Consider the following 16,684-nt stretch of genomic DNA (forward strand, 5'->3'; position numbering starts at 1 on the left):
ATGCGCCCACCCATGGCATTCGTTGAACACCTGAGGACAGGGCACTGTACTACCCACTGGGAAGACTGCATTAGGGATTAGTAGACATGATCCCCACCCTCCAGTAGCATCCAGGCTAGCCAACCTCTTGCCCCGCGTCTTTTCATCCCCAAGGCTGAAGCTCCCCTCCCTCTCCCTTCACCCCACTCCACTTTGAACAACCTTATTTAGCCTGCCAAGTCCAGAGGAGAAAAGAGGAACACAGGGCTTGGGATGCTAGTCTGGGTCTGGGAGGAGTGCACGGAGGGTCAGGGGGAAGGGAAAGGGCCGGGGAGCGGGGGACACCAGCCCAAAGGAAAAAGAAAAGTCCACCACTGGCCTTTCTCCGAGCACAGCCGCCTTCCGCCCGGCTCAGTGACCGCCGCCACATGGCCCAGGAGTGCGTCTGGATCCTCCAGGGACTCCCCCTCGCAGGTGGACAGTGCTTACGCTACACTGCAAGAGAGCCAGAAAAGCGCTCATGAGAACCAGAAAGGAAAGGTCCCAGTTGGTAGGAATGTCTGTCCAGGCAGCCCAGCTGGGAACATCAAAGCTCGGAGATCTGGACATCCCCTGAAGGGGGTGGTGGAGGCGGGGGAGGGTCAGGGAAGAGATGTCAGGAACAGGTAACAGCTGCCCCCCACCCCTCAAGCCCAACATGCTGGGGTGCCAGGGGAGGCGGGTGCTAAATGACCCTGCCCAGAGAAGCATCAGCTGTCCGGGGCTTGACAGTAAATGGGACTGCCGTTCCGGGTCAACAGGTCATGGGAGAAACGCCTCCAACCTCTCTAACCAAAGGCAACAGCCTGAAGGAGGGAAAAGACGTCCAAGGCCTCAATCCCCAAGCAAGAATCTAATACGCCCACCCCCGCTGGCCTGGCAGGCAGCAGATGGAGCCCCATCCCTGGGGCTCTGGATCCAGAGGCCTCAGGTGGGATGGAAGGTGTGGGGGAGAGGGAGGGAGAACTGCTTCCAGAAGGCAGAGGGTAGGAGTGGGACCTCCCGGACAATCATGGAGGATGACAGACCGTCCCCGGGGCCCGAGGGACTTGGGAGCCAGGAGGCGGGGAGTTCGGCTCGAACTCTGCTGCTGGGGGATCTGAAGCACATCTGGGCGCAACTTTCTCCCGTCGTCCCTGTCCCTCCCTCCCTGCACATGTGCCAAGGCCAGGTTGCCAGGCTGCTGACGGAAGCCCACCAAAGCCATCAAACTGCCAGGCAAAACAGTGCCTCATCTCTTGCTGGGGATGCGGAGGTCTTCCCGTGCAACGGTTCCTCAGGTGGCTTCTTCCCTCCCAGAAAGGTGAGCCAGGAAATGAGACCACAAAACTGGACCAGGGCGGTCAACTCCCCCATTTTTGGTGCCAAACACATTTTTCTGCCCTCGCCCACACATGGGGCTCGTAGAGCGGGCTCTGTTGAAAAAGCGGGCTGGAAGAAAGAAGGTGCAGTTTGGAACTGGATCCTGGCCACCGGTCGTCATCATCATCAATCGTATTTATTGAGTGCTTACTATGTGCAGGGCACTGTACTAAGCGCTTGGGAAGTACAAATTGGCAACATATAGAGACAGTCCCTACCCAACAGTGGGCTCACAGTCTAAAAGGGGGGAGACAGAGAACAAAACCAAACATACTAACAAAATAAAATAAATAGAATAGATATGTACAAGTAAAATAAATAAATAGAGTAATAAATATGTACAAACATATATACATACATACAGGTGCTGTGGGGAAGGGAAGGAGGTAAGATGGAGGGGATGGAGAGGGGGACAAGGGGAAGAGGAAGGAAGGGGCTCAGTCTGGGAAGGTCTTGCTGGAGGGAACGTTTCTCATCTGGGGCTGCTGCTGCAGCTGGCAGTAGGGACCCAGGACAGAGCTTGAGAAACCTCAGTTTTGAGGGGTTCACGAGCGGCAGGTTCTGGCCGGGACCTGCGCCCTCAGCCAAACCAAGTCCCAGAGCCATCCCCCCAGACACCAGGAAGACCAGGAGGTTTCTTTTGGAGTTAAGGGGCTGTGAATAAGCATTCCCCAACCCCAACCCCTATCCAGGAGTTGGTGTAGGGATGAGGGGCGTGAGGGAAGTGGGGGGAGAAACTGGCTGTCAGCAACCCCGGGCAACATGCTGAATGTCCTTGAAAAAGCCCCAGGGGCACTGCAGAGGACAAAGAGGCCAGAGACATTGATGGATGTGGTCTGGTGCTTCCAGCAGACCAGGCACGACCCCGCCTGACCCAGGAGGGCCAAGGGGGGCCGCCTACGGGACTCTGGGGGCCTTCGAGCAGTCTCGCAGAACAAGCAGATGCAACCTCAAGAAGCTGCTCACTGGCTCATTCAATCTGAGGCTCATTCCTAAAAACCTCTGGGCTCCAAGGCCCTGGTAACGGGGACCGGAGACCGCCCTCGGCCTTTCACACCCAAATCCCGGGTCAGACCCTGGAGGAACGATGGAAGATCGGGCCAGAGACAAAGGAGGAGTCCTGAAGGGAAGACAGCCTCGGCTCAGTCACTCTGCCATGCTAAAACAGCGGGGGCCTGATGCAAAGAGCTCAGGACTGAGAATCCGAGGACCTGACTTCCCATCCTGGCTCTGCGACTGGGCTAGTGACTTCACTGGACCTCAATTTCCTCATCTGTGCCATTGGGATTCAATACCAGTTCTCCCCCTTACTTAGATAGGGAGCCTGTGTGGGACAAGGACTGTTCACAACCTGATAATTAGGTACCTACCCCTGAGCTTAGAACAGGGCCTGGCACATAACAAGCGCTTAACAAATACCATAATTCACTCATTCATTCATTCAATCGTATTTATTGAGCGCTTAATGTGTGCAGAGCACTGTACTAAGCGCTTGGGAAGTACAAGTTGGCAACATATGGAGACGGTCCCTACCCAACAACGGGCTCACAGTCTAGAAGGGGGAGACAGACAACAAAACAAAACATGTGGACAGGTGTCAAGTCATCAGAATAAATAGAAGTAAAGGTAGATGCACATCATTGACAAAATAAATAGAATAGTAAATATGTACAAGTAAAATAGAGTAATAAATCTGTACAAACATATATACAGGTATTGTGGGGAGGGAAAGGAGGTAGGGTGAGGGTGGAGGGGAAAAAGGGGGTTCAGTCACAATTATGATGATGACGTCACTTTTCCTCAGCAAAACATATATAAGAGCACACTGAGTACCACCAGTCCCAGAGCGGAGCAGGAGAGGAGGATGTAGAGGAGGAGGAGGAGGAGGGGGCGGGGGAACTGGACTCTTGCTGGAGCCCTGGCTTTAGGAAAATCATGAAAGAGGCAATTCTACCAGTTGTTCACCCTCTCTCTGAGACATTTCAACTGCCCCTGAGAGTACAAGGCCCGGAGGTCAACCCAAGGGGCGTGACCCCAGCAGCCTGAATGTCTCAGCTACCTAGGACATGGTGGGCCAGGTGACTGCCCACAGGCTGACAATTTTAGGAAAAGAACTCCAACATCTCTCAGTGCACCTCTCCGGTCAGTTACACAGACACCAGAGAGCATCTTCTGAATCTGCCTGTAGCTGCCGTCTGAACCCGGGCCTGAATGCAAAGCTTCCAGAGGTTTTCCAAAGGTGCCCTGTGTCAAACAGGACCTCTGAAACAGGAATCTGTGGATCTGTGACCTTTGAGCACTGGATATTTGCCCCACCTTCAGCCCCACAGCATTTTTTTCCTTTTTAAAATGGAATATACTAAGCACTTAGTTTATGCTAGGCACTACACTACGCACTCGGGGTAGATAAACGCTAATCAGGTTGGACACAATCCATGTCTCACTTGGGGCTCACAGTATTTATCCCCATTTTACAGATGAGGTAACTGAGGCACTTAGGTAACGTATCTATAAATTAGGTATTATAGATTATTTATTTATAATAATTGTGGTATTTGTTAAGCACTTACTGTGTGCCAAGCACTGTAGTAAGTATTGGGATAGATGCCAAATAATCAGGTTCCACATCTAAATAGCTAAGTATCAGGATCTAAATAAGAGGGAGAACAGGTCCTGAATCCTCGTTTCGCAGATAAGGGAACTCAGGCTCAGAGAAGGTAAGTGACTCGTTCAGGGTCACACAGTAGACATTTGGCGGTGCTGGGAGGTCCTGACTCCCTAGCCGTGTTCTTTTCACTAGGCCTCCTGCTTATTCATATTACTGTCCATCTCCCGCTCTATAATATGTTTGTTGTGGCAGGGAACGTTTCTACCGACTCCTTTGTATTGTAGTTTCCCAAGCCCTTAGAACAAATACCACTGACTATCCCAGGTCCTCATTTAATGAAGGCCTTTCCCCCCACCCAAGTCTCTAATACTCCTCGATCAATGGTATTTATTGAGCGTTCGCTATGTTCAGAGCACTGTACTTGAGCACTCTGCACATAGTTCAATAAATACCACTGATGATCAAAAGTAAGAGACTGGATCTGGATGTTCAGCTGGATCCTTGATAGTATGGACTTGGCCTAGTCCAGCTGAGGCTGTACCTCCCTATCAAAATACAGACCGAAGCTACAATACGTTGGAACATGTCAGGAACCTTGATGCTAGAGCAAAACAACCCCCACACCCCAAACACCTCCCCTGCAACACTGGCTCACCAAGAGAAGGATCAATCAATCAATCAATCTATCTGGTCATCCAGGAAAGATGCACGACTGGAAAGGCTGTGGCAATCAATCAATCGTATTTATTGAGCGCTTATGTGTGCAGAGCACTGTACTAAGCGCTTGGGAAGTCCAAGTTGGCAACATATAGAGACAGTCCCTACCCAACAGTGGGCTCACAGTCTAAAAGGGGGAGACAGAACGAAACCAAACATACTAACAAAATAAAATAAATAGAATAGATATGCACAAGTAAAATAGAGTAATAAATATGTACAAACATATATACGTAGACTTGAACAGACACAGAACCAAAGCGGAGCCCATATTTGTGACATGGAGCCATCAGTCACAACAAGTCCCTCCCCACAACCAGGGAGCAGCAGAAATCTGCTTTCTAAGGGACTAGTTTCAAACTAGCCTTCATGACCAAAGGGACTCAAATCTCACAACCCCTCCCACCAGGGAGAGAAAATCCTACCCACACAATAGATACAATGGCCCTAGGCCCCTGTGAAATTGCTTATTGGAGGGTAAAAGGGGTATGTGGGGTGGGGGGAGGGGAAGAGGAGAGCAGGAGGGGAACTCTTCTTTTCTCCTGGAAGAAAGCCCTGAAGCAGGGAAAGGGATGAATTAATTATTGAATTATAGTATTTGTTAAGTGCTTACTACTGCCAGGCGCTGTTCTAAGTGCTGGGATAGATACAAGCAAAAATGGGTGGACCCAATCTCTGTCCCTCGTGAGGCTCACAGTCTCAAACCCCATTTTACAGACGAGGTAACCGAGGCACAGAGAAGTGAAGTGACTTTCCCAAGGTCACACAGCAGACAGGTGTCAGAGCCGGCATTAGAACCCATGACCTTCCGACTCCCAGTCCCGTGCTCTCTCCACTGGAAGGCAACACTGTCACTACTGGTTTGGACGGACTGCTGGGTCTAACCCAGTCACCTCACAACCTGAAGAGACTCTCCCCTGACACTTAATGAATACCCATCCCCAGGGTTAATCTGAAAGCTGACTTTCTCAGGCAAGGGAGCCAGACTAGAGGAAGGGCACTCTGTTCCCCTGAGCTCCAGATCAGTATTGCTGCTCAAGAATCCACGTCAAACTCATCTCTTTGCAATGGTTTTGGAATATATGATAAGCAATCAAATCACATAGACATTCCAGGGCTGAGGCCCCAAGGGACCAGGAGACATATCAATCAATCAATCGTATTTATTGAGCGCTTACTGTGTGCAGAGCACTGTAATAAGAAAAGGAGAGCTCTCTCCCTCCTTTGTACTGTCCCAAGCTCAATCCTCTCTTGCTCAAGTGGCTAGTGCTCCTGATGACAGGCGTACAGGGAGAAAGGCCAATTCACTGGGGAAATTCATCATCATCATCATCATCAATCGTATTTATTGAGCGCTTACTATGTGCAGAGCACTGTACTAAGCGCTTGGGAAGTACAAATTGGCAACATATAGTGACAGTCCCTACCCAACAGTGGGCTCACAGTCTAAAAGGGGGGAGACAGAGAACAAGACCAAACATACTAACAAAATAAAATAAATAGAATAGATATGTACAAATAAAATAAATAAATAAATTCACTATCCCAGGTCCTCATTTAATGAAAGCCTTTCCCCCCACCCAAGTCTCTAATACTCCTCAATCAATGGTATTTACTGAGCGTTCACTATGTTCAGAGCACTGTACTTGAGCACTCTGATCCCTGGCCTCAAAGGGATCCTTGTCCATCCCCTCTCCACTCTTTGGTGGTGGTGGGCAGCAGCAACAGCAGTAAAATCACTGAATGGGAGGAAGAAGAACAAGGGTCCTGATGGAGATGCAAAGACTAACTAGCCTGAGGGCTGGGTTAGATCTAACAATGCTGAAGCATCTCTTGGACAACCTTTGGAGAAGGTGACTTTTAAGCCTGAAAGCAGTGTGATCTATTGGATAAGGCCCAGGCCCAGGAGTCAGAAAGACCTGGGTTCTAAGAATAGGGCAGAACAACACTGGGCCCCAACAGGCCTGGCTGTGGCTCTGAACAGGGTACAGGGGTCTAACACTCATAGTGTTTGATGGAAACCTAATATTAATAATGGTATTTGTTAAGCACTTACTATGTGCCAGGCACTGTACTAAACACTGGAGTGGATACAAGCAAATCGGGTTGGACATAATCCCTGTCTCACTTGGGTTCACAATTCCCCATTTTGCAGATGAGGTAACTGTGGCACAGAGAAGTGAAGTGACTTACCCAAGACCACACAGCAGCCAAGTTCTCCATCACCTTGCCCCCTCCACCTCACTTCTCTTCTCTCCTTCTACATACCAGCTCGCATACTCCGCTCCTCTGGTGCCTTCTCACTGTGCCTTGTTCTCGCCCGTCTCACCGCTCACCCCAGCCCACGTCCTACCACTGGCCTGGAACGCCTTCCCTCCTCAGATCTGTCAGACAGTCACTCTTCCCCACTTCAAAGCCCTACTGAAGGTGCACCTCCTCCAAGAGGCCTTCCCAGACTAAGCCCCACTTTTCCTCAGCTCCCCCTCCATTCCGCATCACCTTGACTTGCTCCCCTTGCTCTCCCCCCTCACAGCACTTATGCATATATGTATAATTCTATTTATTTATTTATTTTGTCGCCTGTTTACTTGTCGATGTTTGTCTCCCCCACTCTAAACTGTTAGCCCGTTGTGGGCAGAGACTGTCTCTCTTTATTGCTGAATTGTATTTTCTAAGCACTTAGCACAGTGCTCTGCACACAGTAAGCACTCAAGTGCTCAGGGAAGCAGCGTGGCTCAGTGGAAAGAGCAGAGTCTTGGGAGTCAGAGGTCATGGGTTCTAATCCTGGCTCCACCGCTTGTCAGCTGTGTGACTTTGGGCAAGTCACAACTTCTCTGTGCCTCAGTTCCCTCATCTGTAAAATGGGGATTACGACTGAGAGCCCCAAGTGGGACAACCTGATCACCTTGTATCCTCCCCAGTGCTAAGAACAGTGCTTTGCACATAGTAAGCACTTAAACGCCATCTTTATTATTATTATTAATAAATACGACTGAATGAATGAATGACTGCTGCCTGAGGGAAGTAGAATCTGGTTTCCAGGAAGAATCAATAAATGATATTTATTGAGCACTTACACTGTGGGTAGTGGACTGTACTAAGCACTTGGAAGAGTACAATACAACAGAGTTGGGTGACACATTCCTTGTCCACAAGGAGCTTACAATCAATCACATTTACTGAATACTTACTGTCTGCAGAACACAGTACTAAGCTGTTGGGAAAATATAATTGAACAGAGTTGGTAAACACATTCCTTGCCCACAAGGAGCTTACAGCATAGAGGGGGAGACCCATGTTAAAATAAATCATGGATATGTTACATAAGTACTGGTGGGGGAATAAAGGGTGCAAATCCAAGTGCAAGAGGGATGCAGAAGGAGGAAGAAGTACAGAAAATGAGGGCTTAGTTGGGTAAGGTCTCTTGGAGGGGAAATTATTTTAATATGGCTTTAAATGTGGGGAGTGTGATCCTTTTTTTGGATAAGTGGGAGGGAGCTCAGGACGTGGGCAAGGGGTCAGCGGCAAAACAGAAGAAGTCGAGGTACAGTGAGTAGGTTGGCATTAGAGGATCAAAGTGCGCAGGCTGAGCTGTATAGGAAATCAGTGAGGTAAAGATGGGAGGAGGAAAGACGATTGTGTGCTTTAAAGCCGACAGTGGTGGATGGCAACCACTGGAGGTTCTTGAGGAAGGAGGAAACGTGGAGACAGACATTAATAACTAAATGACACGTGAGGAACACGTGGTGGTGACCAGACAGCTCTGGAACAGGAATCTGCGGGGCTGCCACCCATGTGGCTTTGATGATCAGAACTCCAGAACTCCTCACCCGCTTTTCAAGCCTGGCCACGGCATCACTCTCGTGGGCCTCTGGGGCTGGACCTCACGTGGGCTAACAGCCCCGTTTTCTGTTGCAAAGGGCACTGGGGATTCATTCATTCATTCAACCGTATTTATTGAGCGCTTACAGTGTGCAGAGCACTGTACTAAGCGCTTGGGAAGTACAAGTGGGCAACATCTAGAGACGGTCCCTACCCAACAGCGGGCTCACAGTCTAGAAGGGGGAGACAGACAACAAAGCATATTAACAAAATAAAATAAATAGAATAAATATGTACAAATAGAGTAATAAATCCGTACAAATATATATACAGGTGGTGTGGGGAAGGGAAGGAGGTAAGGCAGGGGGGATGAGGAAGGAGGGGGCTCAGTCTGGGAAGGCCTCAGTCTGGGATGATGGACCTGTGACCCCCTGTGAGTCACAAACTGGGTCTGCCCCAGTGGTGGTGCAGACTCTTGGCACTCCCCAGCGCTTAGAACACTGCTTTGCACATAGTAAGCGCTTAATAAATGCCATTATTATTATTATTATTATTGGCACATAGTAAATGCTTAACAATTACAATGATCAGGCTCATTACCAGGCCTCCCAGGTCAGTGGTTTCAAGGCCCTACTTCCCTTCAAGGCCCTACTGAGAGCTCACCTCCTCCAGGAGGCCTTCCCAGACTGAGCCCCTTCTTTCCTCTCCCCCTTGTCCCCCTCTCCATCCCGCCCATCTTACCTCCTTCCCTTCCCCACAGCACCTGTATATGTTTGTACATATTTGTTACTCTATTTATTTATTTATTTTACTTGTACATATCTATTCTATTTATTTTATTTTGTTAGTATGTTTGGTTTTGTTCTCTGTCTCCCCCCTTTAGACTGTGAGCCCACTGTTGGGTAAGGACTGTCTCTATATGTTGCCAACTTGTACTTCCCAAGCGCTTAGTACAGTGCTCTGCACACAGTAAGAGCTCAATAAATATGATTGATGATGATGATGGTTTCAAGACAGTTTTGATACAATCCATCAGTGCCATTTATTGAGCCCTTACTGTGTGCAGAGCACTGTAAAAACTCTTGAGGAAAGATACAACCCCTCTCCACCCCTCCTTGCCCTCTTCCCAGGACGTCATTTTTAGGGCCCTCCGTAACCACCCCCGTTTTGATACAATCCATCAGTGCTCCTTCGTGAGGGTTTACAGTGTGCAGAGCACTGTACTAAACACTTCAAGAGAGATATAACCCCTTTTCAAGTCCTCCTCAGCCTCTTTCCAAGACCCAAGACACTCCCCATTTTTAAGTCAATCAATTGTATTTATTGAGCGCTTACTGTGTGCAGAGCACTGTACTAAGCGCTTGGGAAGTACAAGTTGGCAACATATAGAGACAGTCCCTACCCAACAGTGGGCTCACAGTCTAGAAGTCCCTCATAACTGCCCGTTTTGATACAAACGATCAGTGCCATCCACTGAGCGTTTACAGTGTGCAGGGCACTATACTCAACGGTTGAGGAGAGATGCAACCCTTTTTCAGTCCTCCTCAGCCTCTTTCCAGGACCCGACCCAAGACACTCCCCATTTTAGGGACCCTCGAAACCACCCCCATTTAATACAATCCATCAGTGCTATTTAGTGAGCGCTTATGGTGTGCAGAGCACTGTACTAAATGCTTCAGGAGAGATATAACCCCTTTTCCAGTCCTCCTCAGCCTCTTTCCAGGACTCCTGACCCAAGACACTCCCCATTTTTAAGACACTCATAACCGCCCGTTTTGATACAATCTATCAGTGCCATCTACTGAGCGCTTACAGTGTGTAGAGCGCTATGCTCAATGGTTGGGGAGAGATGCAACCCTTTTTCAGTCCTACTCAGCCTCTTTCCAGGACCCCTGACCCAAGACACTCCCCATTTTGAGGACCCTCGAAACCGTCCCCGCTTAATACAATCAATCAGTGTTATTTAGTGAGCACTTGCGGTGTGCAGAGCACTGTACTAAACGCTTCAAGGGAGATATAACCCCTTTCCCAGCCCTCCTCAGCCTCTTTCCAGGACCCCTAACTCAAGACACTCCCCATTTTGAGGACCCCCGAAACCGACCCCGTTTTAATACAATCGATCAGTGCTATTTACTGAGCACTTATGGTGTGCAGAGCACGTACTCAACGGTTGAGGAGAGATGCAACCCCTCTCCAGTCCTCCTCAGCCTCTTTCCAGGACCCCTGACCCAAGACACTCCCCATTTTGATGCAATCGATCAGTGCTATTTAGTGAACACTTACTGTGTGCAGAGCACTGTACTAAACGCTTGAAGAGAGCTATAACCCCTCTCCAGTCCTGCTCGGCCTCTTTCCAGGACTCCTGATCCAAGACACTCCCCATTTTGTGGACCCCCGAAACCGCCTCCGTTTTCATACAATCTATCAGTGCTATTTGCTGAGTGCTTATGGTGTGCACAGCACTGTACTCAACGGTTGAGGAGAGATGCAACCCCTCTCCAGTCCTCCTCAGCCTCTTTCCAGGACCCCTGACCCAAGACACTCCCCATTTGGATGCAATCAATCAGTACTATTTAGTGAGCACTTACTGTGTGCAGAGCACTGCACTAAACGCTTGAAGAGAGCTATACCCCCCTCCACTCCTACTCGGCCTCTTTCCAGGACCCCTGACTCTCCCCGTTTGGATGGAATCGATCAGTGAGGACCCCTGACCCAAGACACTCCCCATTTTGATGCAATCGATCAGTGCTATTTAGTGAACACTTACTGTGTGCAGAGCACTGTACTAAACGCTTGAAGAGAGCTATAACCCCTCTCCAGTCCTGCTCGGCCTCTTTCCAGGACTCCTGATCCAAGACACTCCCCATTTTGTGGACCCCCGAAACCGCCTCCGTTTTCATACAATCTATCAGTGCTATTTGCTGAGTGCTTATGGTGTGCACAGCACTGTACTCAACGGTTGAGGAGAGATGTAACCCCTCTCCAGTCCTCCTCAGCCTCTTTCCAGGAACCCTGACCCAAGACACTCCCCATTTGGATGCAATCAATCAGTACTATTTAGTGAGCGCTTACTGTGTGCAGAGCACTGTACTAAACGCTTGAAGAGAGCTATACCCCCCTCCACTCCTACTCGGCCTCTTTCCAGGACCCCTGACACTCCCCGTTTGGATGGAATCGATCAGTGAGGACCCCTGACCCAAGACACTCCCCATTTGGATGCAATCGATCAGTGCTATTTAGTGAGTGCTTACTGTGTTCAGAGCACTGTACTAAACGCTTGAAGAGAGCTATAACCCCTCTCCACTCCTACTCGGCCTCTTTCCAGGACCCCTGACCCAAGACACTCCCCATTTGGATGCAATCGATCAGTGCTATTTGGTGAGCGCTTACTGTGTGCAGAGCACTAGAGCACTGTACTAAACGCTTGAAGAGAAGCAGCGTGGCTCAGTGGAAAGAGCACAGACTTTGGCGTCAGAGGTCATGGATTCAAATCCCGGCTCCGCCAATTGCCAGCTGTGTGACTTTGGGCAAGTCACTTCACTTCTCTGGGCCTCAGTTCCCTCACCTGGAAAATGGGGATGAAGACTGTGAACCCCCCGTGGGACAACCTGATCGCCTTGTAACCTCCCCAGCACTTAGAACAGTGCTTTGCACATAATAAGCGCTTGATAAATGCCATCATTATTATTATTACTATTATTATTATTATAACTTGTACTTACCAAGCACTTAGTACAGTGCTCTGCACACAGTAAGCGCTCAATAAATACGATTGATGATGATGATGATAATCCCTCTCCAGTCCTGCTCGGCCTCTTTCCAGGACCCCTGACCCAAGGCACTCCCCATTTGGATGCAATCGATCAGTGCTACTTAGTGAGCGCTTACTGTGCACAGAGCACTGTACTAAAAGCTTGAAGAGAGCTATAACCCCTCTCCACTCCTACTCGGCCTCTTTCCAGGACCCCTGACCCAAGACACTCCCCATTTGGATGCAATCGATCAGTGCTATTTAGTGAGCGCTTACTGTGTGCAGAGCACTGCACTAAACGCTTGAAGAGAAGCAGCGTGGCTCAGTGGAAAGAGCACGGGCTTTGGCGTCAGAGGTCATGGGTTCAAATCCCGACTCCGCCAACTGCCAGCTGTGTGACTTTGGGCAAGTCACTTCACTTCTCTGGGCCTCAGTTCCCTCATCTGTAAAATGGGGATGAAGACTGTGAGCCCCATGTGGGACAACCTAATCATCTTGTAAACTCCCCAGCGCTTAGAACAGTGCTTTGCACATAGTAAGCGCTTAATAAATGCCATCATCATCATCATCATTCTCTGGGGCTCAGTGACCTCATCTGGAAAATGGGGATGAAGACTGTGAGCCCCACGGGGGGCAACCTGATTGCCTTGTAACCTCCCCAGCGCTTAGAACAGTGCTTTGCACATAGTAAGCGCTTGATAAATGCCATTATTATTCTTCTTATTACGATTATGATTATGCTATTTAGTGAGCGCTTACTGTGCGCAGACCACTGTACTAAACACTTGAAGACAAGCAGCGTGGGTCAGTGGAAAGAGCCTGGGCTTTGGCGTCAGAGGTCATGGGTTCAAATTCCGGCTCCGCCAACTGCCAGCTGTGTGACTTTGGGCAAGTCACTTCACTTCTCTGGGCCTCAGTTCCCTCATCTGTAAAATGGGGATGAAGACTGTGAGCCCCACGTGGGGCAACCTAATCATCTTGTAACCTCCCCAGCGCTTAGAACAGCGCTTTGCACATAGTAAGCGCTTAATAAATGCCATCATCATCATTCTCCGGGGCTCAGTGACCTCATCTGGAAAATGGGGATGAAGACTGTGAGCCCCGCGGGGGGCAACCCGATCGCCTTGTAACCTCCCCAGCGCTTAGAACAGTGCTTTGCACATAGTAAGCGCTTGATAAATGCCATTATTATTCTTCTTATTACGATTATGATTATGCTATTTAGTGAGCGCTTACTGTGTGCAGAGCACTGTACTAAACGCTTGAAGAGAAGCAGCGTGGCTCAGTGGTCAGTGGAAAGAGTACGGACTTTGGCGTCAGAGGTCATGGGTTCAAATCCCGGCTCCGCCAACTGCCAGCTGTGTGACTTTGGGCAAGTCACTTCACTTCTCTGGGCCTCATCTGTAAAATGGGGATGACGACTGTGAGCCCCACGTGGGACAACCTAATCATCTTGTAAACTCCCCAGCGTTTAGAACAGCGCTTTGCACATAGTAAGCGCTTAATAAACGCCATCATCATCATTCTCCGGGGCTCAGTGACCTCATCTGGAAAATGGGGATGAAGACTGTGAGCCCCACGGGGGGCAACCCGATCGCCTTGTAACCTCCCCAGCGCTTAGAACAGTGCTTTGCACATAGTAAGCGCTTGATAAATGCCATTATTATTCTTCTTCTTATTACGATTATGATTATGCTATTTAGTGAGTGCTTACTGTGTGCAGAGCACCGTACTAAACGCTTGAAGAGAAGCAGCGTGGCTCAGTGGAAAGAGCCTGGGCTCTGGAGTCAGAGGTCATGGGTTCAAATCCCGGTACCGCCAATTGTCAGCTGTGTGCCTTTAGGCACGTCTCTTCACTTCTCTGGGCCTCAGTTACCTCACCTGCAAAATGGGGCGTCTTTCCAGGACCTCTGGGCCAAGACAAGCCGCAATTTGGGGGCCCTCGTGCCTCTCACGGACGCGCACGCGCAGAGCGCAGGCCCGTCGCCTCAGGCCGCCGCGGGAGCGCGCACGCGCAAGCCCGTCGCCTCAGGCAGCCAAGGGAGCGCGCACGCGCAGCGCGCAGGCACGTTGCCTCAGGCCGCACGCGCAGGCCCGTCGCCTGGGGAGCGCGCACGCGCAAGCCCGTCTCCTCAGGCCGCCGCGGGAGTGCGCACGCGCAGCGCGCAGGCACGTTGCCTCAGGCCGCACGCGCAGGCCCGTCGCCTGCGGAGCGCGCACGCGCAGACCCGTCGCCTCAGGCCTCCGCGGGAGCGCGCGCCCCCCGTCCCCGCCCGTCCGCACTCACCCTCCGTCACCTCGAGCACCTTAATCTGCTCCTCGGCGGCGGCGCGCACGTCCTGCACCGGCGACAGGATCCCCGTCAGGGTGTCCACCAGCGCCTCCTTCAGCCCCTGCGCCACCGGCCCCGGCAGCCCCGACCCCGCGGGCCCCGCCGCCGCCGCCGCCATCTTCGCGCCCGGCTCCGCCCGAGCGGCTCCACGGCGCCCGCGCGCGGACAATCCGCGAAGCCGCGCCTGCGCGCTGGCGGTGGTGGGGGGGAAGCGCGCGCCAGCGCGCACGCGCGGCTGAGGCGCGCCGAGGCCTCCCCCCCCCCCACAGCGCCCCCTGCAGCCCCGAGCAGGAGGAGCGGGCCGAGACTGAGCCCCCCTCCCCACATTCATTCATTCAATCGTATTTATTGAGCGCTTACTGTGTGCAGAGCACTGCGCTAAGCGCTCGGGAAGGACAAGTTGGCAACATAGAGAGACGGTCCCTACCCAACATTCATTCATTCATTCAATCGTATTTATTGAGCGCTTACTGTGCGCGGAGCACTGGACTAAGCGCTTGGGAAGGACAAGTTGGCAACATAGAGAGACGGTCCCTACCCGACATTTATTCATTCATTCATTCAATCGTATTTATTCATTCATTCAATCAATCGTATTTATTGAGCGCTTACTGTGTGCGGAGCACTGGACTAAGCGCTTGGGAAGTCCAAGTTGGCCACATAGAGAGACGGTCCCTACCCAACATTCATTCATTCATTCAATCGTATTTATTTATTCATTCATTCAATTGTATTTATTGAGCGCTTATTGTGTGCAGAGCACTGGACTAAGCGCTTGGGAAGTCCAAGTTGGCCACATAGAGAGACGGTCCCTACCCAACATTCATTCATTCATTCATTCATTCATTCATTCAATCGTATTTATTTATTCATTCATTCAATTGTATTTATTGAGCGCTTATTGTGTGCAGAGCACTGGACTAAGCGCTTGGGAAGTCCAAGTTGGCCACATAGAGAGACGGTCCCTACCCAACATTCATTCATTCATTCATTCATTCATTCATTCAATCGTATTTATTTATTCATTCATTCAATTGTATTTATTGAGCGCTTATTGTGTGCAGAGCACTGGACTAAGCGCTTGGGAAGTCCAAGTTGGCCACATAGAGAGACGGTCCCTACCCAACATTCATTCATTCATTCATTCATTCATTCATTCATTCATTCAATCGTATTTATTCATTCATTCAATCAATCGTATTTATTGAGCGCTTACTGTGTGCGGAGCACTGGACTAAGCGCTTGGGAAGTCCAAGTTGGCCACATAGAGAGACGGTCCCTACCCAACATTCATTCATTCATTCATTCATTCATTCATTCATTCAATCGTATTTATTCATGCATTCAATCAATCGTATTTATTGAGCGCTTACTGTGTGCGGAGCACTGGACTAAGCGCTTGGGAAGTCCAAGTTGGCCACATAGAGAGACGGTCCCTACCCAACATTCATTCATTCATTCATTCATTCATTCATTCAATCGTATTTATTTATTCATTCATTCAATTGTATTTATTGAGCGCTTATTGTGTGCAGAGCACTGGACTAAGCGCTTGGGAAGTCCAAGTTGGCCACATAGAGAGACGGTCCCTACCCAACAGCGGGCTCACAGTCTAGAAGGGGGAGACGGACGACAAAACAAAACACATTAACAAAATAAAATAAATAGAATAAATATGCTGTACAAATACAATAGAGTGATAAATACTTACAAGCATATATATACAGGTGCTGTGGGGGAGGGGAAGGAGGCAGGGCGGGGGGGATTCATTCATTCAATCGTATTTATTGAGCGCTTACTGTGTGCGGAGCACTGGACTAAGCGCTTGGGAAGGACAAATTGGCAACATACAGAGACGGTCCCTACCCAACATTCAATCATTTAATCGTATTTATTGAGCGCTTACTGTGTGCAGAGCACTGGACTAAGCGCTTGGGAAGTCCAAGTTGGCCACACAGAGAGACGGTCCCTACTCAACAGCGGGCTCACAGTCTAGAAGGGGGAGACGGACAACAACACAAAACATATTAACCAAATAAAATAAATAGAATAAATATGCACAAATAAAAAGAAT

At 49.9% G+C, this 16,684-nt stretch overlaps 1 protein-coding gene across 1 annotated transcript in view; it reads right to left on the minus strand.

The window, feature by feature from the left end:
• Positions 1-14,728, minus strand: part of IPO9 (importin 9) — a 56,984-nt gene extending 42,256 nt beyond the window's left edge. Inside the window, exon 1 of the mRNA XM_038749158.1 lies at positions 14,566-14,728. Within this exon, the coding sequence (XP_038605086.1) occupies positions 14,566-14,728 (163 nt within the window). The remainder of the gene's footprint in view (positions 1-14,565) is intronic.
• Positions 14,729-16,684: the final 1,956 nt, after the last annotated feature.

Source organism: Tachyglossus aculeatus, chromosome 7 (assembly GCF_015852505.1).
Source record: "Tachyglossus aculeatus isolate mTacAcu1 chromosome 7, mTacAcu1.pri, whole genome shotgun sequence".
In the NCBI taxonomy this organism is placed as follows: Eukaryota; Metazoa; Chordata; class Mammalia; order Monotremata; family Tachyglossidae; genus Tachyglossus; species Tachyglossus aculeatus.